Genomic DNA, 25896 nt, shown 5'->3' with positions numbered 1-25896 from the left:
CCACTGGATCCATCACACTTTTCTCATTCCAGCTCTTTTATCTCCCTCAACGCTCCATCTTCTATCCATCTTCTATCCACTCCAATTGCACACTTTCTCCTCTCACCAGTTCGCCTCCATCGCTTACAATGCATGTCCTGTTACACCGTCTCTTGTACTCCGAGAAGGATCTTTGAACTGTTGCCGCATCTTAACTCATCTACTTCCCTTTTTTCTGGCTTGTCATCTTGCCCTTTCCCAATAACCCACTTGCCTCCCTCTCTCCGTTCCCTCTTTATGTCCCTCACCTTCCCAAATTGCTCAAGTCTTGCTAGCAGACCCAACCTAAAAAAAAAAACTTGTCATTTGTGATCAAGATTCTAATAATTGCATTAAGTTCAACATTTTTTTTCTAAAGATATCCTCTTTCTTTCCTTCAAGTCCTCTATTAATCTTTCTCTCTTGACTTGAACCCTCCTCTTCCTCTCCCCAACCCCTTGACAAGGTGAAGATAAATATCTTTTGTCCGTCATTGTAAGGTGACAGAGGGACTTAAAATGCAGAGGCAGTCATTTGATTTCCAGCTAACGGAGCTGCCCATTAGCCCAGCGCTCATCAGCCATGCATTATGTCTCAGCGTTGCCAGCTTGGAACTTTTAACCCTTTAAATGCCCATGCCTATCACATTATATGATCTACAATCTGTACTTGCAATGACTATTTTCATTAGCAACCCTTTGCTTCAGTTACCATTTTGGACTGCATAACTGCAACATAAAAAACAAGAGACAATCAGAGATTGCAGATCCTCGATTTTCACCTATCGTGGGGGGGGGGGGGGGGGGGGGTCCTGGAACGTAACACTGGGGAGGGACGACTGTCCTTAAAATCTGTACATAGGTACACTTTAAAAGGAAAAGGGGAGGACTATCTCTTTTTTTGGGATTTACATCAATTGGAGAAAGAAGATTGTATCCTGCATCAGCTTTTCAACTGTACATCAGACCTACAGGGTGTGTGTGTGTGCGCTCGTGCGTGCGTGTGTGTGCAACTCTGTTACATGCCTTGTCACTCGTGTCATTGAGCATTCATATGTTGTTTGGCTGCTGAACAAATGACAGTCATATCTATTAAAGAGTCAATGTGATGGGACAACATTGCGCGGGCGCGCACACACACACCAAGAGTACTGGGGGCTCAGCTTTCCCCAGGCCTGATTGCCATCTCCATAGCTTCTTTTTAACAGGGCTGCCAATTGACATTGAAATTGTGTTCTTGAGCTACCTCTCAGGATTTATACAGCTAAAAGGAGGGATGGAAGGAGACACACACACAAATTCACAAACTGCCTCCCCTTGCCCATGGAGGGGGCTCTCTTTTAGCATAATCCCAAAATGGAGGAGAAAAGAAGTCCATTAAAAATGGGCCTAACAAATTCAGCATTTAACGTTTCTCTTAGGGAGGGTTAAGTGCAGTTAATAAAAAAGTCAGGAAGGGAGAAATAAGGGAGTCAGAAGTTGATTTATAGTTGGCAAGTCTGTGATAAACACACACACCCACACACACCCACACACACACACAATCAGACTACAGAAGTGAAAGAGTATGCTTAAAAATTCAAAAGATTAAATTTGAACAAACGTCGCTAACTTTGTAAAAATTGTGCCTCATTATTGTTCATACTGCATGAAAGGAACAAGAAAACATATCGTCAGTTAATACTTTAATAGTTGTGTAAACTCCACCTTCAAAATGAGCACCATTTGTACAACCTTTCCTGTTCCTGAAACTCAAATATCAACATCTATACTGGCCTTTAAAAAAAAATCCAGTTTTGTGTGGCGAGATGTTTTTCCTTTTACATTCCACAATACGCCAATCTTATCTTCAAGGTGACCCTGTGTCACAAACCAAACATTTCTACCTCTACTTTGAATAAGGAAGATCAAAACTCAAGTGCTCGACTTCAGGCAGAGGGGCCCAGCGTGCCTGAATTTCAAACATGCTCACTTTTATTTGACTGTAAATGCCATAAATCATGCCAATCATATTTGAGGAACCAATTCCAACTTACTTTACAGGAAAACCCAAAATATAGACAAATCCATTCAAAATCGTCGTGAGGACATCGCTCTCTCCCATACCTCCTCCTGTTCAGTCTATATGCACCAACCCTATAGTGGAGAAAATGTAATACTGGGGCCACTGTTCTGAAGAAAATTGACTTTTAGTGTGTTAAATAGAGGTTGGGACAGAGACAGGAAAATCAAAAGGGGGACATGGAGAGAGCAATTAATTTCCCTGCAATTGCTAGCAGTCCTTTTCATACCTCCCCTAATCAGGGAAATACCTCTCCATTATTGAGACAGAGACAATGACCCTCCCCAACATGTCCGCCTGTACTGTCGATTGCAGTAGTGGAACACAAAGAATAAAGCAGTGGGCTATACTGTGGGGGGATGCTTGTGTTAAAAATCACATGTGGAAATCTTTTGGCTCTCTTCGCGGCCCCAGAAAAACTGATGGGGAACAATGGCAACCCGGCAAAGCATCTGTCATGGCACGATATAAAAAGATGATCTTGGCACTGAATGGACACAAAAAAAAAGGACGAGAGAGAGGAGGAAGAGATGGGAGACGGGGGGGTGGAGGGCTGGGCAAGAGGTAATTCATTTGCAAATCAGGCCCAAGCGCTCAGGTCTATTTCAAGCTGCCAGTGAGTGCCAAGAGTTAACAAGGTAATCAGTTTCAATCCTGCCCTCCGATTGTACATCACACCCTCATCCAGAGAATACCTAGGCCTGTCTATAGGGGCGGAGGGGGGAGCAGCAATCTGGCTGCTGGCTGTCTACACACACACACACACAGATTGTTATTTTATAATTTAAATAATTATTTTAAAAAAATCAAGGGATTAACAAGATAATTAAGACAATTTAATTGCCGCAAATGTAAAGTCTCTTATCTTTACACGCCGTCTTATTCTTCTCTCTCTTTTTCGGGGGCCCCAGAAACTGACCGTAAAACCTGTGTTCATGTTCTTATGTGTACTGTAAGTCTCTCTGAGTTCAACTCTTAGCTGAATATTAATATTATTCCGCACACCGTCCGTCAACGGCTCAGAGTTCTGCATGTGAAAAGATAGAAAAGAAAAAAAGCAAGCCACATTTGTCATAATCCCCTCTTCCTCATGTCAGCTGTAACCGGCTGGCCAAGAGGCGGTTAGCCCCCCCGTTAGCCACTCATCTGCATAATCAATATGACAACCTTATTTTTCTGATGCAAACAGGATTCTGGTGCTGTGTTGCTTGATCTGTGTGTGTGTGCGTGTGTTTCTCTGTGTGTGTCAGTGCACAGTCTGCTTCTGGCCAGCCTCAGTCATGGCCCTCTTTAGACTTAATTAGATTAGGTGCGATTATCCCAGCTCTACCTTACAAGTGTACAGGCGGGATAAAGCGGCCACAAAGGCCAGCCTGTCACCGAGACCGGGAACGGGTCTGCAGGTTATCGGGGTCCAGGGAGACACAACGCGTACATTGTTATTCATATCATCTGCACACCATTTTCTACATTGCCTTTTTCACTTCTCTTCGTGCACTGATCCTCCTTCTCCCTTATTCCATGTCTACAGTGTCAAACTGACATAATCACTGGGCTGGGAGAGCCTCTTCCCCCCCCCAATCTGTTTCAGTCTGCCCGTCAGAAGACAAAACAATATGGCCTCAAGCGCTCTACAGTCTGGCCAACAGTCAGAGATGCTTGCAGGCTGTGTTTGTGTGTATGTGTGAGTGTGTGTGTCGACTTCAAGGAAAAATGGCTCAAAGAAAAAGTTTACCATGTCTCACTTATCTAAACAGATGAACCAACACAGGCCGGTCTTACGTGGACAGAGAGAGCTGCTACATGCTGAGAGGATGCAAACAAAGTCCTCTTCTAAAGACCTGAACCCACTGCAGCTCCGGTACGGAGAGTAACTTAAACTACCTCTAGGCTTTATTCATAATCCTGTTGAATACATTAGTGAGGAAATAAACAACGTAAACTTACAATTTGTGTCAGATTTAGACAATTTCCTCTCTGCTGAAAGTTTTTTTTTTTGGCTTTGTTTGCTACGTGAACAGAAGGGTTGTTTGCAGAAATATATATTTATAGTTTTCAAAGTAAGTTTTCAAAAAGTTTTCTTTTTGTGAGAGACATCCAAAAGTCACACTCAATACTTGTTAAATTCATTCATCAATGATGCCGATATGAAGTATAAACATATAAAAACTCAAGTGTGACACGCACTCCTGCAGGAACATTTTCCACATCAAGCTCAGGACTGTGTAAGAGCGGAATATTTTACTGTCTTCATTTAAAAACAGCAATGCCCAAGATTTTAGACAAAACTGTACACACTTCACATGCGCCTTCAGATGAGGATATAAAAATCAGAAAGAAAAAGACAGGGGTGGGAAGGAAGGAGGTAAAGAAGGAGGCAAAGAGGGAAGCAGAAAAATGACAGAAAAAAGAAAGGAAGAAAGACGAAGGAAAAAAGCCCCATGATTAAACAAAGCCTGCCGGTGGGTGACACAGCTTTGCTTTAGCTCACTGAAAGAAAATCCTCTCAAAATAGTGACTGATTAGAAGCCTTCGTTGAGAATTATTATTTTATGTTTCCCTCTGGCCATTCAAACTTCCACCACTGAGTCGAGGTATTTGTGCTGTACGTCTGAGGCACCGTTCATCCATTCTGGAGGAGGCATTCTTGTAATGATCAATGCCATTAAGCAAGACCTGCAGAGCCCCATTTCTGTCTGGGAGCAGAAAGAGGTTCAAATGCAGGAATAAAGGTGCTTCCTGCCGACTGAAGACTCGTCCGCTCCGTGTCTTTTCTATCCTTCTCTTCTTTAGGTCACTTTGTCTGCTCTCTCTCCAACAAAAAAAAAAGAACATCTCTCACTATAATGTATTCCCACTTTCAGCCTTCCTCATAAAGACTTCAGTCAACACCTTTCCTTGCCCCTGGTGCAGATGAATAAGTACTGGAGTCTGGAGAAAATTAAACATTAACGGTGTGTCTCTTTTACACATCATTCTCCATAACAATATTCACTTTTAAGCTCCCGTCTCTGCCTTCGCCACAGCATCTTCTGAAAGAGGAGGAGAGAGAGAAAGAGGAGAAATACTAAAGGCTAAGAAACATTTTGTCGACAAGCACATTTACATAGCTCTCCTAAATCGGAGCTGGCCTGTCATGTTTGCTACTCATAATCTTGGCTGCATCCTCTTCAGAGCCATAAAGCATAAAAGCAAATTCAGGAGGAGAGGAGAGTAATTGGATTGGGGGATCTTCTATTTGGCCAGGTCTGGTCTCTGTCATCAGGCTCCAGGTCTCGCCTCTCTCGGTAGCTACAGCCGGTCTAACACACATCAACACAAACACATAAACACCACGCAGAGACACACACACACAACTGTAAATGTGATGCGTTCTGAATGTCTCCCCATGTTCACAAAGCAGACTGCCCTGTGCACTGCTAAAGCCAGCAGAGGGTGTGTGTGTGTGTGTGTGTGTGAATACTCCTTAAACAACTCAACTAAATGGTTAAACAGATTATAGAGCCCACTAAGTGGATTGTCACAGCTCTCTATCGCTCACTAAGGGTGTCCGTCCTGTGATTAGTGTGGCCAGATCTCTCTCTCTCTCTCTCTCTCTCGCCACACAAATCTGCACACACAGCAGAGAATGGTCAGTCTCACACACAGACAGCGTTTCTTACAGCAGCTGACAACAAAACAACAAAAATGTCTGTGCTTGTTTACAGGTGCCCTCGAGCTTTTCTGATGCCACCTCATTAAATGCTGAAATAATCCACGAAGAATTGACTCTTCTACTTTCTTTTTATGTTCCATTTGTTTGTAGAAAGCAAGAATGAAGTCGGCTGCTGACAGTCAGTGTCCCTGACTCCTCTGAGATGGGGGCAGGCCTAATCAAGATTAATCACTACCTGAGCAATTTCGTGTCATTCAGTGTTCAATTAACACACCGTTAGAAAAAGCTCTAAACCCACAGTTTCAAGCTCTAATCCCACAATCCTCGAGATGTTTGCCATTTAGTCTCGCAAAGTCTTCATATCTGCCACTTTGGAGGAATCAGATTAAACTGATATGGGTTTTGGCGCCGCAGACAGCAAGTTGTGTTTGTAGCTGCAAAACTTTCACCTTACACGGATTTGCTTGGCTTCTGGGTCGAGTGGTTGAATTCAGATACACGTGGCTTTGATAGAAACTGTAGGGTCCAAGTCTAGCGGTAGCAAAGGGATCCATTAAGATCACGGCGGTTTGATAATTATCACACTCATTGCTTTTTCCCAGCCTTAAACTCAGATTTGGACAAATGTCAGAGCCGGGAGGCGGGACCAACAGGGCTTTCGTCTTCTTTTTTCATGTCTCTTTATCTAGTGAAGATACAGTCGATATAATCAGGCTGTTTCTATCCAATGAGCTCATCTGTGAGGATAAAAACAGCTAATGACTACATACAGCCATGGACCAAGAAATCACAGCACTGTGTGTGTGTGTGTGAGAGTGTGTTCTTCCTTTGCATGTAGGTATCCGTCCAATTTCAACCACCCTCATCCAAACTACACACAGATTACAGACACGTCTCTTCTCTCGCCTAGCCACAAGGCTAACCCCCCCCCCCCGTTGACGCACACACAAATACACACACTTACAGCTCATTGATTTAAGTCAATGCGAGTGTATCCTAACCTTCCAAGGACGGTGTTTGAAGTCTCTCTTACCTCCCCAGACTCACACCCAAAGCCAGACACAGCCTAGAGTCCTGCAAGACCCAAAACAAACACATGTGCACACACACACACACACACACACATGAGGAGCAGCCAGTGGTCCCACCTACACCACCCATACACACACACACTCCCAGTAGGCTGATGTGATGCTGCAGGCAGGAGCTACTTACTTGGAAACACACGCACTAACACACTTACTTTCTCTGTGTATTACCGACACTAATGAGCTGATAGATGTTCAACACAGGCAAAGAAGCAGACAATCATTTCCTCAGAGTGAGGCAAGGAAATCAACAGCAGTGAGTGTGAGTGTGAATGTGTGTGTGTGTGTGTGTGTGTGCTCGTGTCTGGGGTCTTGTTTTATTTTCTCTCTGCCTCACAGCCTTTGGGCTTCCAGAGGTTAAGGCTGAGAGATGGAGGAATGCTCGCCAAACTGAGGCCCGTGGGTTCCGACGAGAGCCGTTTGGTGAAGTTGGGTTCTGTGTAGCTTTGTCTGGGGAAAAAAGACGGTAACGATCAAACTCACAAAGAGATGGAAATGAGCAGGTTGGTGGGGATTGGTCTCTCGACGAATGTCGGAAAAACACACTTAGATTTAAAGACGTCAACAAAACAAACCTCGGCCGTTTAAAATGTGGCTTTTATGAGCACAAACAACGGTTGTAGTTGCAGTCACTCTGCAGTAGAAGGAAAATCCTAAATGATTTGTTCATCGATAAAGACATCAAGAAGACTTTAATAATGAAAAGGCAGGCCATCATTTGATTTCTTTAACCCTAAGCTCATTAGACCGACTCAGATTTTACATGCACGGAGAAACGGTGGCTCTCTAGCTACCATGGAAAGTCTCCACGTTGCCGTCTGTGCCTCCGTGCTCATCCTCATCCCTATTTCTCATTAAATAACATGAAATTGAGTCGGAAGTACCACTGCTCATCCCGTGACCCAGCACAGACAAGAAGTTCAGCCTAATTGGACAGACCCGTCTGATTGAGGTTGTGGATTAAGGCAGCCAACCAATGGTCTTCCACTGCCTTGGTGATGGAGGAAAACCCCATAAAAAAAGGTCAACACTGCAAAAAGAAATGGGATCAAGACGGCTCTTTAAAAGAGACCAATTCTTTGACAAAGGAGTCGAGTGTGAGGAGGGTGACGGACGTGGGGAGAAAAAAGGAGGAGAGTAATGCACACCGGTGAGTGTGAGGACATTAACATTATCTGTACTCCATGCATACTGTAACCAAAAGTCCTTCAAGTCTGATCAAAGCCTGAACCTACGCTGGATTTATTTAATGATGCAGGAACGTATAAAAACAGACTCATTTTCTCAAAGCCTGTCACTTTTTTTCTTTTTAAATGGGGAAACAGCCATCTGTTAGGTGCAGTTTCTACATTTCTGCTCATTAATTACAGGTTGGAATTGGTTCAGAACATCAGGTGAGGAATACAGTTACATCTAGACTATGCTTTTGTCATTTCTCTACCTGTGAGCAGATGTGTGCGTCAGCACAGCCTAATTCTCCTTCTAAGGAAAGTAATAACTAACCACATTTATTAATTACGTCTATCTGTGTGGAGTTCGTATGTTCTCGCCGTGTCCGCGTGGGTTTTGTTTCCCCACCTCCAAAAACATGCAATTTAGGTGACTTGATTACTTCAAAATTGTGTGTAGTGTACGAGCGTGCGTGAGTGGCAACATATCCGGGGTGTACCCCGCCTCTCACCCATATCAAGCTGGGAGAGGCTCCAGCAGACCCGTGACCCACAAAGCGGAAAAATTGGTTGTAGCCGAGATGATCATCTCATCTGCGTAAAAATGGGTGGATAGACGGAACCTGACCTGCCTCAGGCCACAAGGAGTGATGGGAGAAATGCTAAAAAAAAAAAAAAAAAAAGATCTTTACAAAACAAAGAGGCAGCATCAGTGTACGTTGTATGAGAAAAAGATTGGGATTATATGCACTGATGTATCACTAATAGCGTTAAACAGGTTCATGGAGGCACCAACGACTGATAATCAACCCTTGCTGCTGAAGAGAAACACACAAACGCAACTGCTTAGACTATCAAAGGAAACCTCTGTGTTTAGGAGTCAAGAGGATTACCAAATAGAAACTGACCTACAGATCCTGTGAACGAAATAAATGCGCACGCACACACGCACGCACACACACACACACACAAAACCGCTTACCCATTTGCCACTGGTGAAAGGCAACAAGATCTCTTAACAACAGCTCGTCTTTTCCAATAAATTTTGCATGAAAACATGCCGCTGGAGCACCGAGTTGCCTGCTGTCATACCAGAGGAGTGTTAAATGTTTAATGACGACAACACGCACACAGTCAGTGTCAGGGCGCCGCTCTGAGGGGCCCCTCTTTCATCCTGACAGACACTATGAAGCTCCCGAGCCTCCTCTTTACCCCGCCCCGCCATCAACATCACATCGCTCCGCTCCTCTAATGCCACCCGGCAAGGAAACCTGGATGTAAATGTTAGAGTGCAAGCGGATGCATGCGTGTTTGTGCGTAAGAGGCGAGGATTGGGGGGGCTGGCGTGAAGATCCTACCACACATCACCATTAAGAGAAACAGAGCAAGAATGGAAGAGACAGTGGGGGGGGGGTAATTTTGGCTTGTCAGAGAGAGGTTTTACTGTAGAAAGTTTTGTTTTACATATTCCTGAAATGTCTCACTGCTTCTGATTTTCTTCTACTTGAGGCGGACTTGTTACGCAGCTCGGCTGCAACTCGGACAACGACAACATCATATCAGGGTCGACACAGACCAACATGATTTTCACTGCTGTTCAGTTTAACAGAGCAGAAACAGAGAAATGAAAGTTCAAATGAAGTGGGAAAAGATTAAGATACATTTCATCATTTATATTTTATATTATACACGTGCAGGTTAGCACCAGGTTTGGTTTGAATCTATGAGAACGTCATATTAACACGGGCCTTTGGAGTCAAGTTGTGAAGAACAACACTTATATAATATATAATACAAACGAGCCACAGGTGAAAACACACACAAACCAGCAAACTAACTTCGTATACACACCCCATGCACATAGAAAAGCTAACGCGGGGGTCAGAGATAAAGAGATCCCTATCGATGCTGAAGGATATTGAAGCCTTAGCTTTATTTGTTTTCTTGATTCTGATCTAACAAAGGCAACATGCATAGCTTGGAATAAAGACAACACTTGTCCTTTAAAAGCAAATCTTCATCTTCTGTCCAAATGGAGAATTCTTTGATGACCAATAACATCGGCATAAGAAATAAAATGTATGGAAAGTGTACTAAAGATTTTTCTTTTAGAAGGATCAAGTTATTATTATTCTATAATATATACCAAGTGTGTTCTTAGTTTAGAATTCTAAACAAACACAGAAAATAAATACTATAATATTATACATGATATATATTTATATGTATATATATATACCATGTATAAAACAGTCTATCAGTTATAAGTTAAGAGTCACATAAAAATACACTTTTTAATGTTTAGCTCAGATACAGCTTACACACACACACACACACACACACACACCTTTTCAAGAACTTTAGTGTGTTGACAGTTTGACAGCAGAATGCAAAGTTTTTAAGATTTCTTGGCTGTTCTCCAGTCTTTTCCTTTCAGTAATTACAAAAGTGATACGTTTCATTATCTGATTAACGCTGTTTGATCAACAACAGATCAGATAAATAGGGATCATTATCAGTGAGGTCAGATCAGGTGGAAAGGCTTGTACCACTGTTTAAATGTGCTATCCTTTAAACCTGTTTCAGTGTGTTCTGACCTGTGGAAGACAAAAGCTTGTAACTGCAGTTTGTTCTCGTTTCCGCCTTCGATGAGAAGCTTTCGCTTCTTTTCTTTTTTTTTTTTTGATGATCCCATCAGAGATGCATGTGATATTGTTAGGGGTCCTGGTTTATTGCTGGTGGGCCCAGAGGGTGAAAAGTGGAGCCCAAGACGTAAGACATGATCTGGTGAACAAAACACTTGCAAACATTTCCCTACAAACTGGAACTGCGCAGCACTCCCACCAAGCAACTTTTCACACGTCTCCATGACATCTTCTCTTACAAGAGGGAATTAGATCACATTACAAGGCCAACGCACCCTCGTGCTTCACTACAAGGGGAAATTGAGAAAGAAAGGTTATGATGGATTGATGGATGGAAGGATGGGGTGATGGATGGGCAAGTCGGTGGGGCTGAGACTGATCTCAATATTTAAGTCTGTATATTATACCGACTAAAATATTCTTTACTCCCGTGGAGCCTGGAGTTTAGATTGAGTTGGGCCGACCCAACACTCATTTGGCGCGTTTGTGTTCACCTGCGTACGAGTGAACGTAGGGGGGAAGATCAATCATCACTTACTCCTTTTTGCCTGCCTTGTCTTTACTCTTGTCCTTTTCTCCGTCACGCCCCCTGTCCTTCTCCTTCGCCCTCTCTCTCTCCCGGTCACGGCCCTTGCGCCGGCTCCGATCCCGCTCCCTGCTGCTGCTCCTCCTGCGACTGCGGCTCCTTTTGTGGACGCGATTCCGCCGCCGGCTGCGGCTGCCACTTCTACTACGAGACCGCCGGTGTCGAGAATGAGACCTGGAACAGATCAAAAGTCGCAAGACACATTTAGGTGGTGCGACAAATTTAAATGTTTATTGTCCTTTCTTCATTGAAAGCAAAGTAAGATCCTGGCTGTCTTACCCAAAATAAGACTTCCAATTTTTTTGTGGTGCTAACCATCAACATCAGAAGCTATCAACTTTCTGCCTTGTCGACCTCTATTTTACTTCAACAGAGCCTGTATTTGCCAGAATACCTTACAATCACTCCCAGCGAATGTGACTGAGTATGTTTCATTTAGCTGTCATGTGAGCGCGTGTGTGGAAACAGTGACAGGAAACAGGAATAGTTGGAGCACCGCAAAGACTTCCCACAGTGGGAAACAACTTTTAGATTTGGTATAGACGTCATGAAAATCTAAAGGTTTCTTGAAAAGAATGCAATGCAAACATTCTATAAAACGGATTTATAACTTTAGTTTAACATGTACATTTTATGGCTAAAAATAATAAATTATTGTTCATATAAAACTGGTATAATGTTACATGAAATAAAATTGTCTCCAAAGACCAAATTATATAAATCATACGAAACTAAATATTTAGTTATGTCGTCATATTTGTGTCGGCAAACGAACTGAATTAAAAGACACCAGCGCTGAAATTCATCTTTCAGTGGAAAAGACCTAATAAAACATTTTTTTTTTTTTACAATCACACACACAAGAAATGGAGCCAATTAGAGATCTGTACTCAGTATTGATCCTGACACTGGCCCTCTGGTCTCAAAATGATTTACACCAGATTTACTCTGTTAGTTATGACACACACACACACACACGTGCGTGCACGTTTATTTGTCATTGTCCACATTTGTTTTAATACAAACAAAATGCTGCAGCATATTCTATTCAAGTGTGTGTGTGTGTGTGTGTGTGTGTGTGTGCGTGCATGAGGGATAGAGACTGTGATTTGAGCCCCCAGTAGAAATCAGTAGCTGAGTTTCTGTTATTTTCTGTCATTTATCACTTTATTGATTTGTCTATAAAAACAGTCAAACCTGCTGTCCACGAGCTTTATTGCTTCCCCCCCCCCCCCCCTTTATTAGTTTGCAGTTTGGGACATCCAGCGCTGTCTCCCTCCTGACAGAAAGCTAATAATTTTCTTCAGACACCTGTCACCATCCAAACAGACAACACTCTGACAACTGTTGCAATCAATTAGACAAGGTGGTCCTGATCATTGGAGATGCTGCACCAGCCCAATGTCTTGAAAGGAGAATCTGTTTAGGGGAATTTCTTTTTTTTTTGCATCCTGGATTAAAGTGTTTCCTCTGACTCGTCCTCTGCAAAACTGAATAAACATCAAAATGTGTTTCGGTTCAGAAATTATTTTCACAATGACTTCATTTATTTTCTAGTCGACCGATAACACTTGGGTTGAATTCATTATTATTAAACCTTAAACAACAAAGCAGAAATAGTCACAAATGTCCATTTCAGTTTATCTGAGTCTTAACTACCATATTTTCCGCACCATTAGGCGCACCGCATTATAAGGCGCACCTTCAATGAGTGGCCTATTTTCAAACTTTGTTCACATAAAAGGCGCACCGCGTTAAAAGGTGCACAGTCAAGTTTTGAGAAAATTAGAGGCTTTTAGGTGCGCCTTATAGTGTGGAAAATACGGTAAAATACTTTTTCATTGAATAATACAGTATATATTCAGCTGACTTTAAACAACAGCGTTCTGTAATTTCTCAGAATTCCAAGACGCTCTGCAGTGTAATTATAATACAATAAGACAAAGAAAAACAGCGACTCGTCACATTAGAGATGTGATGGACAGCAAATGTTTGGAAATGTCGCTTGGAAAAGGGACTAACTAATTGTCTGGTCACGTCAACACCAGTTACAATTATACAAGATTTATTTGAGCAGATCCGAGAGCAGACACCCTGGAGTGAATATCAAGCGGCATCATTATGAAACGTTGAGAAGGTGAAAGCAGCCGTCAGTCACAGGACATCTGATTTAGCATGCTTGATATCGTGTTTACCGGACTTGTGAAGGCAGGGAACCACAGCTAAAAGGAGAAAGAAAAGACAAATGTTGGCATTTTAGGGGTTTGAAGCCTCCAAATGAGATTATCCGTCAATGACCCAAACGGGCCTTGGAATGTGTGAATCCATGTGTTGACAATATCTGTGTATAAACTTGTAATCAGCCATGCATGATAGGGAATACAACAGAGACTGTTCCAAGCCTACCGGTAAGTCTTTTCAGCCAAGCAAATTGTAGCCAGAAGCAGCAGATGCAATAAACACAATTTCCCTTTCTGCTCCCGTTTCCGTCTCCTTTCCTCTTACTTTCTCCGACAGCGGAGAAAAAAAAAACCCAACAGCCTACTTCTGTGGCTGTGCAGCAAATTAAATTTACTGTAGTTAATAGAGTGAGCCTATGCTGTTAAATGTCAATTTCCTGACCAAGTCCTTTCCCTTGGAGAATGATTAGCTAATTTAAAGATGGGAATAAATAGGCTAATGCGGGGGACACACAGATAAACGGCCACAGTTGGACCTCATACCAAGCTCTTTCACTGCTTTACATTTTATTGCCCTTATTATCTTCATGGAAAATGGGTCTCTGTGACCTAAACATATTTTCATCTGTAATAAAGGCCCTTGCTGGTCAACCAATGTACAACCCCCCCCCCCCCCCCCCCCCCCACCGCACCCAACCACACACACACACACACACAAACAGGCTGCTCCCTCAGACTACTTCCTCCATTCCTCCCTCGTCTTCCCGTCCAATCCATTAAATCGTAGCTCTGCAATTGGCTGGGACCATTTTCCCGGAGAATTATCAATAGAGTAATTATGCTGCATGTTGGGAGCTCGGCTGAAGCTTATCACTGCTGACCCCCTGCACACCAGGATATGATCACTCGCCACAGCCCATTGGGGTAATTATGTGGTCGGGTGTGAAGCTGGATGGTGTGTTACTCTTATCAGTCTGTATTCTATTTCTGTTTTCATTGAAAATTGGACATTAATAGAAGCACGTGATACACTAGTGTCGGATACGGGTGAACGTCTCCGATGGAATCCAAACCATTTAATACCCCGTTCATACTAGGCGGGGCAGGGAAAGGGAGCCACGGGTGGATGCAACAAATTACATTTATTCTCATCACTGTAACCAAGTCATTTTTGTAAGCAAGTCATTTTAATTTGGCTTTAGCACTTTACACTGTATTTTGCTACATTTTAAGCTACACCCATTATAGTCAAACGTTGTTTGTTAATTTGGACATCAGCGCTCGGCAGCACAATGTTGATTCTGAAAAAGAACTTCAACATGGGGTCAGGGTGAAACGACTTTAAACTAGTATTAACGAGTATTTTAAACTCCTATTTCTCAGCACGTTCTACAAAAGCTTTTTTTCTTTCATTCAGAAACAGTAATTGTACTTTTAAGTACAGTACAGCATAATTCTAGTATACCTTCTAACGATGAACAGCAAACACATGAATCCCACTCACTCATAGAACAATCACCAATTCAATTAAGAGTTACCAACAATCATTTTTGACCTTTTCCCAATCACCATCCAAAACAGAACAATGCGCCTGCAAAGTGCGCACGCCTTGTGCCAGAAAACACAAACATAGATGCTGCGTGACGTCCTCAGGAGTATCTCTGTCCGTCAGGTCCCAGTGGGGGCAGACCAGTGATTAATGGCTGTGTAACTTCAACCCTCTCATTTCAGTCTACACTGGTGATGGTGACGCCCGTCGGACCAAAGGCTTTCTGAGCAGCGGCACGTTAAAATGGCCTCGACATTGGGTTTAAAATGACCATCATAGATTCCTGGCTAGATACTTCATTAATGGCAAGAAATGCATACATGATCAGAATATGCACTTATTTTTCTAAATAGCTCAAATGTGAAATACTTATCTGTGCACTTTGTATTGCAAGTTAAATATGTATCCACTGCTGTACTTTCTGGTACAAAATATGTGGACCTTTTAATAAATATGTGACCAAATTATTCTAACAGCTACAACATTTCTTGGGCTAGACTTATGGTGCATTTTTATTATTTAATATTAGAATGATACCTAAGATACTAGTCTCACTAAGGTTAAAATACATAAAATACAGAAAAATAGAGTAGAGGACAAAAAAAATATTTATTGCATGTTTTTGAGTCGTGGGAGAAATTGTAAAACAAAAAGTACAAAAGTCGGTGGCAGAGAGGCTAGTCAAGACGTGATGTTGGACTGGTCCAAAAACGACTTATTCCCAATGTCACAATAGTTAAAAAGCCACAATATGACAAAATAATTACATAAAATACTATATATAATCGATATACTGGTACTGTATGCTGCTGCAGGAGTTTTTCCAACTCCTGCAGCAGCATTTTTTAAACCTTTTCGACCTTCAAATCTTTGATATTTATTCTTGCCATCTTCAATGTATTTTATGACTCAGCCTCAACCAACCCAACCTGATGGTGGCACAGGCCTATGCAACTGTAAATGTTAGAATTTGATTGCTTTGCAAGTTGCAACCCCCCCCCCACCCCAACACACGCATACACACATCACAAAAAATCTTGCCAACTGACTTTTCCGAGGAATAGACAGATTGAAAAAGAAACAGCTCCATTGAAAGTGAGAAGATCCACATTTTTTGAAGAACTTCATTAATGCGCTGCTCCCCACCGCGCTTTTCCCAGTCACAGAGCGCACAGCGGCAGCTTCTTGTTCGAGTTAAAAGTCGCTTTTCTTTTTTCTGCAATTTCAATGCATCTAAAAGCACCTTGAGTGAGCAATGAGCATTTCCTGCTGCCAAAAGACGTGGAAAACAGCTGTTCCTGCCTGACGCCGCCTGCTGAACGGAATGCAAATATGTTAACCATCTAGAATTTATTGCTTTTGAGTGCTCTTCAAACGCAACGGCAGACAAGTTTAATTTATGATATTCCTCTAATTATGAGAGCTGTTGAAATCATTTCCCAAGCTGCTTCCTTCTTCCAAGCAGCCACATTATCTGTTCCCTCGGTTCAGAGTACGCGCACGTACGCACGCACACAATCAGTCTTCTACCATGTCCACTCATACAGGAACAAAAATATACATACACACACACACAGAGACTAAATAACACACAAGGAATCTCAGCAAAATAGCTGATTGCGAGCACAATTAGCACAGCAAAGACGGAGAATGAAAGATTGGCAGAAATGTTTTTTCTTCGTTCCCCCTCTGCTTCATGAAAGAATGTTTAGATTTGTCATAATCTTCAGTTTGCTTTTAATTTAGCAGTCGTCAACACAAAACGTCTGCAATGCCCTGCTATGCTGTGAAGCAGAAATGAGACTCCATGTAGGCCACCCACTCACTACCCCCCCCCGCCCCTCCCCATACGCACCCAAACACACAGCCACAAGCCACAAGGTCAAGTCATTTAGCAGAGTTCAAAGGCCTTCAAAGACCCGTCAGATCTATATGAACCTATGACAGCCAGCCAATGATGAGGGGAAATGCTGACTTTCTGCAACAAGATGTTGTTTTTCATGCGCGTGCGTCTCTGTGTATCCGCACGCGGCTGAACGCGCGCCGCCGTGTCCATTACCCGCCGTCTTAATCGTCGCATATGCCCAGCGTCACTCAGTCTCCTCATCGCAATCCTAAACTTGGCCGTCTGGTGTGCCCGTCACCTTTGACCTCAGTGCAGCCACAGCTCGACATGACACCCATTAGCAGCTGGAGTTGGGGGTGGGGGGGAGGGGCCCGGCCCAGACACAAGGTCAACAGGAGGTCACACTCAGACTAGGTGCTAACTTGCCAACTCGCTCACAGCCACTCATGAAGTTGGACCCCCTCCCCCCCATCCCCTCCTCCTTCCATCCATCAAGGCACGGAACAATTAGTTACGTTGAGTTTGGAGAGAGTTGTTTTTGGTTGGGATTGCCTTCATCCGTAAGAGACTGGAATGAGGCAGGATGAGAGGAAAGAGCAGGAGGAGGAGGAGGAGGTGAGGGAGAGAACGACTGCCGTTTAGATGAGGGAGGACAATATGAGAAGGACAGCAGGAGGCTATGGAGAGAGAAGTAGTGATAAGATGAAAGGGAAAAAAAAGGTCATAAAAGTTATGCAGTCAAGGACGACCAGGGTAACAAAAAAAAAAGAGCGGAAAAAGAACAGAAAAAGAAATGATTGGGAGTTACGGAGAAGAGGGAGCAGACAGCCATGCTTCACATCAAGCTGGCTCCAATTAGCAGGTGTGCTCTCAGACGCTCTCTCCCTCTCTCTCTGGTCAGGGAAGATGTATTTTTCTGCCTTTTATACTCGTGTTTTTATGAAGTGGTGGGAGATCTGAAGGCCCTTAGCATAACAGCCTTTTATTGTTTAAACGTGGACCGCTCTGCCCCGTGTGCCGAAGTGATTTAGGAACCTCACAACTCTGGTATAAGAAAAATCATAAATGCTGAGGCAAACCATGCGGGTGGACCGTAAAAGGCACCGAGGAACGGGCCGACAAAAAGCAGACACACATTCCACTACTAAAGGGAAACTACACTTAATTAAACACCCAAGACACAACTGGAATAGTGCTCTGTAAAAAAAAAGCGTAGCACTATTAGTTTCCCCCTCTTCAGTGGAATATCATAAAGTTGTCTTCTGACAGAACAGAGGCTCGTCTCATAAAGAAGTTTCTAAAAATCCTTTTTTATGAACTGCTGTCAAGATTGAACAAGGAGATGGAGAGAGAGAAAGTCGAACAGAGAGAGAGAGAGATCAAGAAAGGAATAGAAAGAGCAAAACTCTATTCCTCTACTCGGGGGGGGGGGGGGCCCTCCCCTGTCGCTTCTCGTAGTCTCCATGTCCCATGTACAGATTTAGAAGAAGCTCGTAAAGAGGGCAGACTGTCTTCTTTTGCCAATCACAACTGATGACTGTGACACAAACCCCTAAACCGTGTCAACCTTTCCTGTCTGACAAATAACAGGAATAACTCTGCAAAGATAATTCAGCCATTATGGGATGTTGGTACACAGCTTTTACTACGTCCCATTAATTTAAAAAAATTATTTTGCTCTCTTATCTCCTCAAAAGGTTGTTGATCGTTAAAGCAGCCAAGGTCAACATGATTTCTAAAGTAATTACGTCTATTTAAACTCTTCAATGAAAAATGTAAATTCAAACCACTTGCATTATTTGTAGGAGTAGTAACAGTCACTAATATGAAAAGGTTGATTTGTTTTTCGATTGGATGTTGGCAGCCGCGATTCAAATAGACGCCACATTTTACGGTGATGGGTGATCTGCAGTAGCACGAGAGAGACGGGGGGGGGGGGGGCACACTTTGCTACCTTCTTTTTTCCGACTGTAACTATCCCACAGTTTACACAGAAATCTGGCAAGTTTCCACTCCAACAAAACTGTTGACCGCATTTAAATCAATTACATTTTTCCTGCTTTGATTCGGTGCCAAAATCACAACTTCCACTTCCTGTTGCACCAGTCACAGAAGCCTTCTTCTCTGTGTTCAGCCAATCACACGACAGTTGGCCCATGCATCTTTTGGACGGTCATTCCATCCCCACTTTCTCCTCGCATTCTCAATGATTCCAAACGCCCCAGAAAGGATAGATGGACCAAAAAAAAAACGATCAATTTCATGCAGATGTTAAAGTGTTTCATTACTTTTATAAAGATTGTCAAGGTTTTCAGTCAAGACGCACAAGATTCGTGTTTCATTTCTCTGCCATCCTCTCTCATTTTTCTCTTCCTTTTCAACAAATAAATTACTTAATGTGTGAGTGAAACCACATGCCTGTGTGTGTGTGTGTGTGTGTGTGTGTGTGTTCCTGCATTGTCCAAAGTGAACTGACAGGTGCATGCAGTGGTTCCATTAGCTGCAATTTGCTCCCGGGTTGTCCAGGAGGGCGAGGGAGATGGGGTGATGTTTTTGTCGGGGCAACACACATGTCTCTGTTTGGGACAAGGTAAGCGAGGTGCTCACACACACACGCACACACACACACACACACATAATCACGGGCCATCATTCAAATGCTACAGCAGCATGTGCAATCAACACGCACGCACAGTTTAATATTGGAACATGACAGTCTAGGTATGATTAAAAATAATGGAAACATAAATCTACAATAAACGTGCACACATTTCCCATGCGCTTGATTAATGTGCACTAAAAAGGTCAAACGTAAATCTAGCCTGAATATGACAAAATATATATAAGTGAACACACATTTCTCCTCCGAGTCCCAGAGAATCCCGGTGCCCATATGGTTTGAGCCAGCACTTAACTGGAGAACAAGGTAAACACGCCTGACTGAGGTTGGTCCATGCGCGCTCTTTGCATTGGTCTCTACGGACGGGCTCAAAACCTGGCCGCTGAATCACAGCACATAAACATAATTCCATCCCTTTGTGTGTGTGTGTGTGTGTTGCATATTTAAGAGTGAAAAGAACAGTGGACAGCCGGCGACGTTTATCTGTGCATAAATCAAGAGCAGAAGCTTTTAATTAAAGGGGGGGGGGGGCTCACATAAAATAAAACTTTGCTAATCGGCTACTTGGCAAGGTGACCTCTGAGTCCAGGCGCCATTCTAGAACCTGCTGTCCTGCTGGGGGGATGGGGGGGGCAGTGTGCAGGTCCACCTATGAGCAGCAAGCGACTGGTAGTGGGCCCCCTGCGTTTTCCCCTCTCTCTCTCTCTTTTTACATATCACTCTCTCTTGTTCTCTCTTTCCGCCAAGAGCGTTATTAGACCCAGGGCTCCGCTGCGGCTCCAAACAGCTCGATGACAACACACAGAGCCTGCCAATTAGAAATAATTAGACAGTCATTTCAGTGGCAAGTCTTTATAAGTGCATATATAACGATGCAATGATGCCTATTAGCCGGCCTGAGCCGGCAAGGACCAGGGCCTCAAACGATTCGGCGCTGGAGAAAATAATTATGCCAGTGATCACAAAGCGAGCTGCACATCTCTGTACTTCACCTCCGCGCGTTTCAAAAATCCACTTCATTAGCTTCCGTAATTAATCCTCCATTAATTGCAGGAAAAGCCCAGTTTACCTCCCTTCGTTTCTAATTATCATCTTATAAATAGTTATGGTTCTAATTAATGTGTTCATTAGGCAGGATATTTCTCTCAAAGCCTTGCTGGGAGCCAAAGGTCCGGCTCAGCTCTCTCTGAAGCCTAACCAGCCAGAAGGTGAGGCCATCCTGCCTGCAATTGCTTTTATTTTACTACATTCAACCTCCTAATTGGCATTTAAAACCCAATTTGGAAGAACTTCAAGAAGCTTAAATAGGAGAAGGCAGGAAGGAGAGAGAGAGAGAGATACATTTGGTGTTCCTTTTCCTATGCCAGAGCAAAACTGTTTCTGTCTCCGTATTTCTGTTGGTCTGGCCAGACGGGTGAGTCTTTCTGGTGTCATAAAGGGAACACAATGAGGTCTGACTGCATGGTGATTCTTATATTTTATTATAAAGACTTTATTTGTAAAACAGTGCAAGTGTATCTGCACCAAAGGAGTAACGGAGCACACACGTTAGCCTTCAAACAACCAAAGTGTGTCATTCACAGAAGAAATTAGTTTTGGACTGCAGATTTGTAAATTAATCACACAAAATCTGTTTCTTTTCGGTTAAACAATGGACATAAATCTCTGAATATAAAAAGCTAATGATCATAGCTATAAACCGTTAACGTATTTTGATATAATTTTTTACAATATTACTTTTTTTTGTGAACCAAATCAAAATATATTTGTAGACTTGGGATATCTGAATGATGCATTTTGAAATATAGCTCACAAAGCACTTTAAGCACACTGCAGTAATTGAATTAAATAGGTTTAAGTAAATCAATGATATTTTTTTGTGTCCAAGGACAAAGATCCGCTACATCTTTGAAAAGAAATCTGAATGTGAGCAACCTCACGTGAAAATAAGGTTATTTTAATTCAATAAAATAATATTTAAAAAAATAAGCAACTTCACGACCCCAATAATGCACGTGTGACATTTACATTTAATTACGTTCAGTATTTTTTTGCGGGCAGGTGTATTGTTCTGCATCCTTTTACTGATTAGTTAATAGTCAGCGCATTAAATTTAACTAAGTCTGAACATCTCTCTGGGCTTTACCTTCTACACGCCGAAGCCAGACCGGAGCAAGAGAAAGTTTTGATGCAAATAACTTAAAACAGAAAAGCTGTTCTAATTTTAGACAGTATTCAGCTTCTCTGCATCAAGATAATGACTGCACATTGCAGGAAATGCCCTTGACATCCAACGTATTTCACGCTCACTTTATTTCATGAGCAGGTTGGTTAACTGTGGAAAACATGCACGGGTGATTTGCACGTCCCCGATGTTTGCTGCTAAAGCTCTTTGTATTAATCAAAATACAAGTTTAACAGAGATGTTTTCACTGTGTTAACAAATACAATAAAAAAAAATACATAGAAATGGGACAGAATTGCAGCTCTTCATAATCATAAATGAGGATAACACTTTATCTTTTTTAAGGTGTTTCATTTCCGACAAGTTAAGAGATTCCTCATTTTCTCCCCACAGCTCAGGGCTATAAAACATAACAAACACAACATAAATATAACAATCTCTTTCACAGATCTGATGTTAAACTAGTCTTTGTCTGGGACTATCAGGACTGGAATGATGCCTTTTGTGAGGTGAATTTTGTGTGCTGATACACAATATAGACTTTACAGCTAGCTTGCTACCCAGGGGAGCATGCCGGTGTGTTGTGAGCCTTCAGGATAGAGGGGTGCGGGCGGAGTCGGGTGGGGGTAATGTGGCTTGGCAGGAGTGAGGGGTGAGCAGGGGGAGTTTCCTCCGGCAGCGAGGGGCAACACCGCTTGCGGCGAGGCCTGGATGAAAGAGGATGTCTGTGTCAGTCACTTATTCCTCCCTTTGGTAAATAAAGGTTTCTGACAACAAAGCTGAGCAGCGCTTGACTGGCCTTTACAGTACCGGTAGATAAATAAATAAAAAAAGACAACAGAGTAAAGGCTAAGACAGAAAAAAAAGAGAGAGAGAGGAAAAGAGGAACACAACAACAAAGGTGCTCAGATCTCACAACTGGAAGCATGTTGATTTTTATGGAGTAGAGAAGACGCAGCTGAACTAAACGAGAACGCCTTTCAGTTCAAATCAACGCTCGGCAAGGCCGGCAATAGAGGGGCAAAGGAAGAAAGGGTCGAATGTCACGTGGAAAGGGGGGAGGGGGGGGGGGGGGCGGGGGGCAAAGACATGGGTCAACAGGCCGCTGCATGAAAAACCAAATCTGCTCTTAACATCCCGAGACAAACCCAAGACCACGACGCAACTGTGAGAACACCGACACGGTGACACGTAAAGACGAAAAGGGTTCCAGGAGTCGTTTGCAGTCCTCTTCATCTTACTTCCTATTCGTCAGCACCACCCGTTCATGCCTTATGGTTTTCTCATACAGCCAAGATCGCGGCGCTTTTGTTGAGGAAACCCGATTTCACTTGTCATGTCCTCAAAACACACTCACGGTCGTTTCCCTTATGAAGCCAGCAACACCCAAAACCATCTGCCACATCACACACACACACACACACACACACTCTAAACTGTGTGAATGAATATATGCTGGACACAAATGGACAGAAACATTTCCACACTTGCAAACCCGACAGGGGAATTGCTGATCCAGGTGCAGTGAAAAGCTGGGAGGTCACACAGTTCAGCCACACTAAAGTCCCCAATTTCCCTCACCCCACCTGTCTTCTTGCCTGTCTTTCCCTTCCTTCTCCAAGAGCCTTCAGCTCCTCACCTCAGCCCTCCCCACTTCCCAAGCCGCCTGTGTGACCTTGCGCTCCGATCACCCGCCTCCACCTCCCTGCATTTCAGTGCTAGGCAAGACAAGTCATCGAACAGATGTACGACACCTCATCTCATAGAGGGGGAAAATTGCTGTGTGAAATAAATACCAGGCCATCGGTCAAACCCGGGACACGTGTGTACGAAACCACGCGAGACTTTTAGTTCTTCTGTGATCTCCAGTGCAGAAAGCAGAACTTATGTCACGGAACTTAAACATCTAGGTTACACAGCTCTAGCACGAGAGAGTGCCTGAGCGGTTGGACCCCTAAGAAGAAACAAGCGACCCCAGGCGCTGTTCATGACCCCTGACCTCTGAGACTATAAACATAAGATTATCTGAATTTTTATTCTTATTATTAGTAGTAGTATTACAAGTAGTCCGAGGCGAGGCGGAGGTTATGTAATCGCTGGCGTTTATCCGTCTGTCCGTCCGTTAGCAAAATAACTCAGAAGGTTCTGGGCGGATAAGGATGACATTTTTGGAAAATACAATATAAGCTTCAGCAGGTAAACTTGGGGGGTTATTTCAGAAACAGTCAAAACGTCGACTTTGCTCTGAAGCGGACATGTTGCTATGGCATCTTGTGTAAAGCTAGAATGCTGCATGGTTTCAACATGTTCAGAATAATATTGATTTTTACACCATTTAAGCTTTTACAAACGTTACAAATTCGTAATTACAGAAGCCAAACGAAGCCTATTTTTATTTTCTTTATTTTTTTAATACGTACACTCCTCGAATGTGGCTTCAGGTTGGCCGAGATCATTGGCCATATAGGCGCGGAGGGTGGTGCGTTTCGCTTATTATCCAACTTCTGCGTGTGTGTGTGGGGGGGGTCTCACTCACTCACTCTCCCTCCGAATCATGACAGCAGCCCAGTGATGAAAATCTCTCGTGTTAGCGGACCTAAAACCTGACGTTAGCTTTGTCGGTCTGCTAACTCAACGCACCCCTGAAATATGAATGAGTAAAATGTTGAGTATTAGTGCGTGTGCGCACAGATGAATGAATGAATGAACAAAAATACTTTGATTCTCTGACAGGTCACATGATGGACTTTGTGCACCTGTCATTCTTCCACGTCCTCCAACAGCAGCACCTCTGCAACTAAACTGTTCAGTGAATGAAAGGCTGGCAGAACGACTGACCGAGCCGCACGCGTTTGACCCCTGCTGCATCAAAGCCTCACACTCTGCGAAGCTCACCTAAAGACGAGGCTGTGATCCGACTGTGATGAGGCTCCGTCGTCTTTGTTGAACTCGGCACGCCGCTGCTGCTTTGCTCCACGCTACCCTGCCCCAGTGGACTCAGCTGTGCCCCCCCCCCCCCCCCCCAAATCACCAAATGAACATGCATTGTTGCAAATCTGCACACACGTGCATAATCTTAACCTCAAACATTCTCGCTTGCTGGCGTGCACACACACACGCACGCACGCACACACACACCAGCCTGATATGCCTGCTCACATCAAAGAGAATAAACATTAATGGCAAATAGGTAATCTGCTCCTCTTGTCTGTTTTACATTGCAGGGCAAGATTGACTGCCTCTGGGGGACCTGGCCTTCCCCCTGATTGAGGGCAGGTGGGGGGGGGGGGGCAATAAGCAACAATAGATGGTAAACACAAGATAGAGCATTATTCTTATTTCATGTATCACTTTATTTTTTATTTATACATGAGAGGTTGAAAAGAAGGTAATAATATTCCCTGCCTTCACCCCATGCCGGCCGTCCGGCGGTCCTAATCTTCTTCCCAGCAATATTCTGATGCAGACGTTATTATTCTCACTCCTCGTGAATAATATCCCTCTCTCAAGCCTATCTGTCCTCTGTACGCTTTTGTCTTTCCTCTTCATCTTCCTCCTGGAGGATCTTCTCCGCTCGCTCCCTCTCTCGTACTTATTCTCCCACACTTTGACTCTAACTGCGCTTCCCTCTCTCTCCTTGCTCCAGTCGGTCCTTCGGTCTCCGTTCTTTGCCGCCCTCTTCTGAAGGAGGTGTAGGCTTGGTTTGGCTGGGGTGAGGGTGAGGGTGGCGGGCAACACCTCATATCCCATCTGCGTATCAATCATGAGGTGCTGTCCACCCAATCCTCCTCTGATCCATCAGCCAGCTCAGCCATCCTCACACACACACACACACACACACACACACACACACACCATTGACAAATGGCAGTCAGGGCACCTGTGCACAGCACACACCAGCCTTCGTTCATCCTGTGACCACAGTGGATATAGAATGTGGAGTTTCCCACAGTAGTGGAGTATATATATATATATATATATATATATATATAGAATTTGCTCATCGTGCAGCAGAAAAAAATGAAAACAATGCATGTATAGACTATCTTTATTATTTGCTTTAATTACATTATTTAATTAATTATCTTTAATACGAATGAATATTGTTTGTTACTTCGACCAAGGAGGTTATGGACCAGTTTCCAGTGGTTGATTTTATTATAAGCAAGATTAGACAAAAACTACTGGGTGAATTTAAATGTAACACATTGGAAGGGCCAGCTATAGGCCTTCCTGTGTAAGGTCACCATTGTGGGACAAGAGAATGTTGAAAGATTACACACTGTTTAAGCAA

The 25896-nt window shown here is 43.3% G+C and overlaps 1 protein-coding gene across 1 annotated transcript in view; it reads right to left on the bottom strand.

Annotated features, from left to right (window-relative positions):
* rsrc1 (arginine/serine-rich coiled-coil 1) overlaps nucleotides 1-25896 on the bottom strand; it is an 86477-nt gene that overhangs the window by 55403 nt on the left and 5178 nt on the right. The window contains exon 4 of the mRNA XM_068745141.1: nucleotides 11175-11396. Coding sequence (XP_068601242.1) covers nucleotides 11175-11396 — 222 coding nt within the window. The remainder of the gene's footprint in view (nucleotides 1-11174; nucleotides 11397-25896) is intronic.

Source organism: Brachionichthys hirsutus, chromosome 11, assembly GCF_040956055.1.
Source record: "Brachionichthys hirsutus isolate HB-005 chromosome 11, CSIRO-AGI_Bhir_v1, whole genome shotgun sequence".
In the NCBI taxonomy this organism is placed as follows: Eukaryota; Metazoa; Chordata; class Actinopteri; order Lophiiformes; family Brachionichthyidae; genus Brachionichthys; species Brachionichthys hirsutus.
Note: the sequence above shows the minus strand (reverse complement) of the source record. Positions and strands in the feature narration are given on the sequence as shown.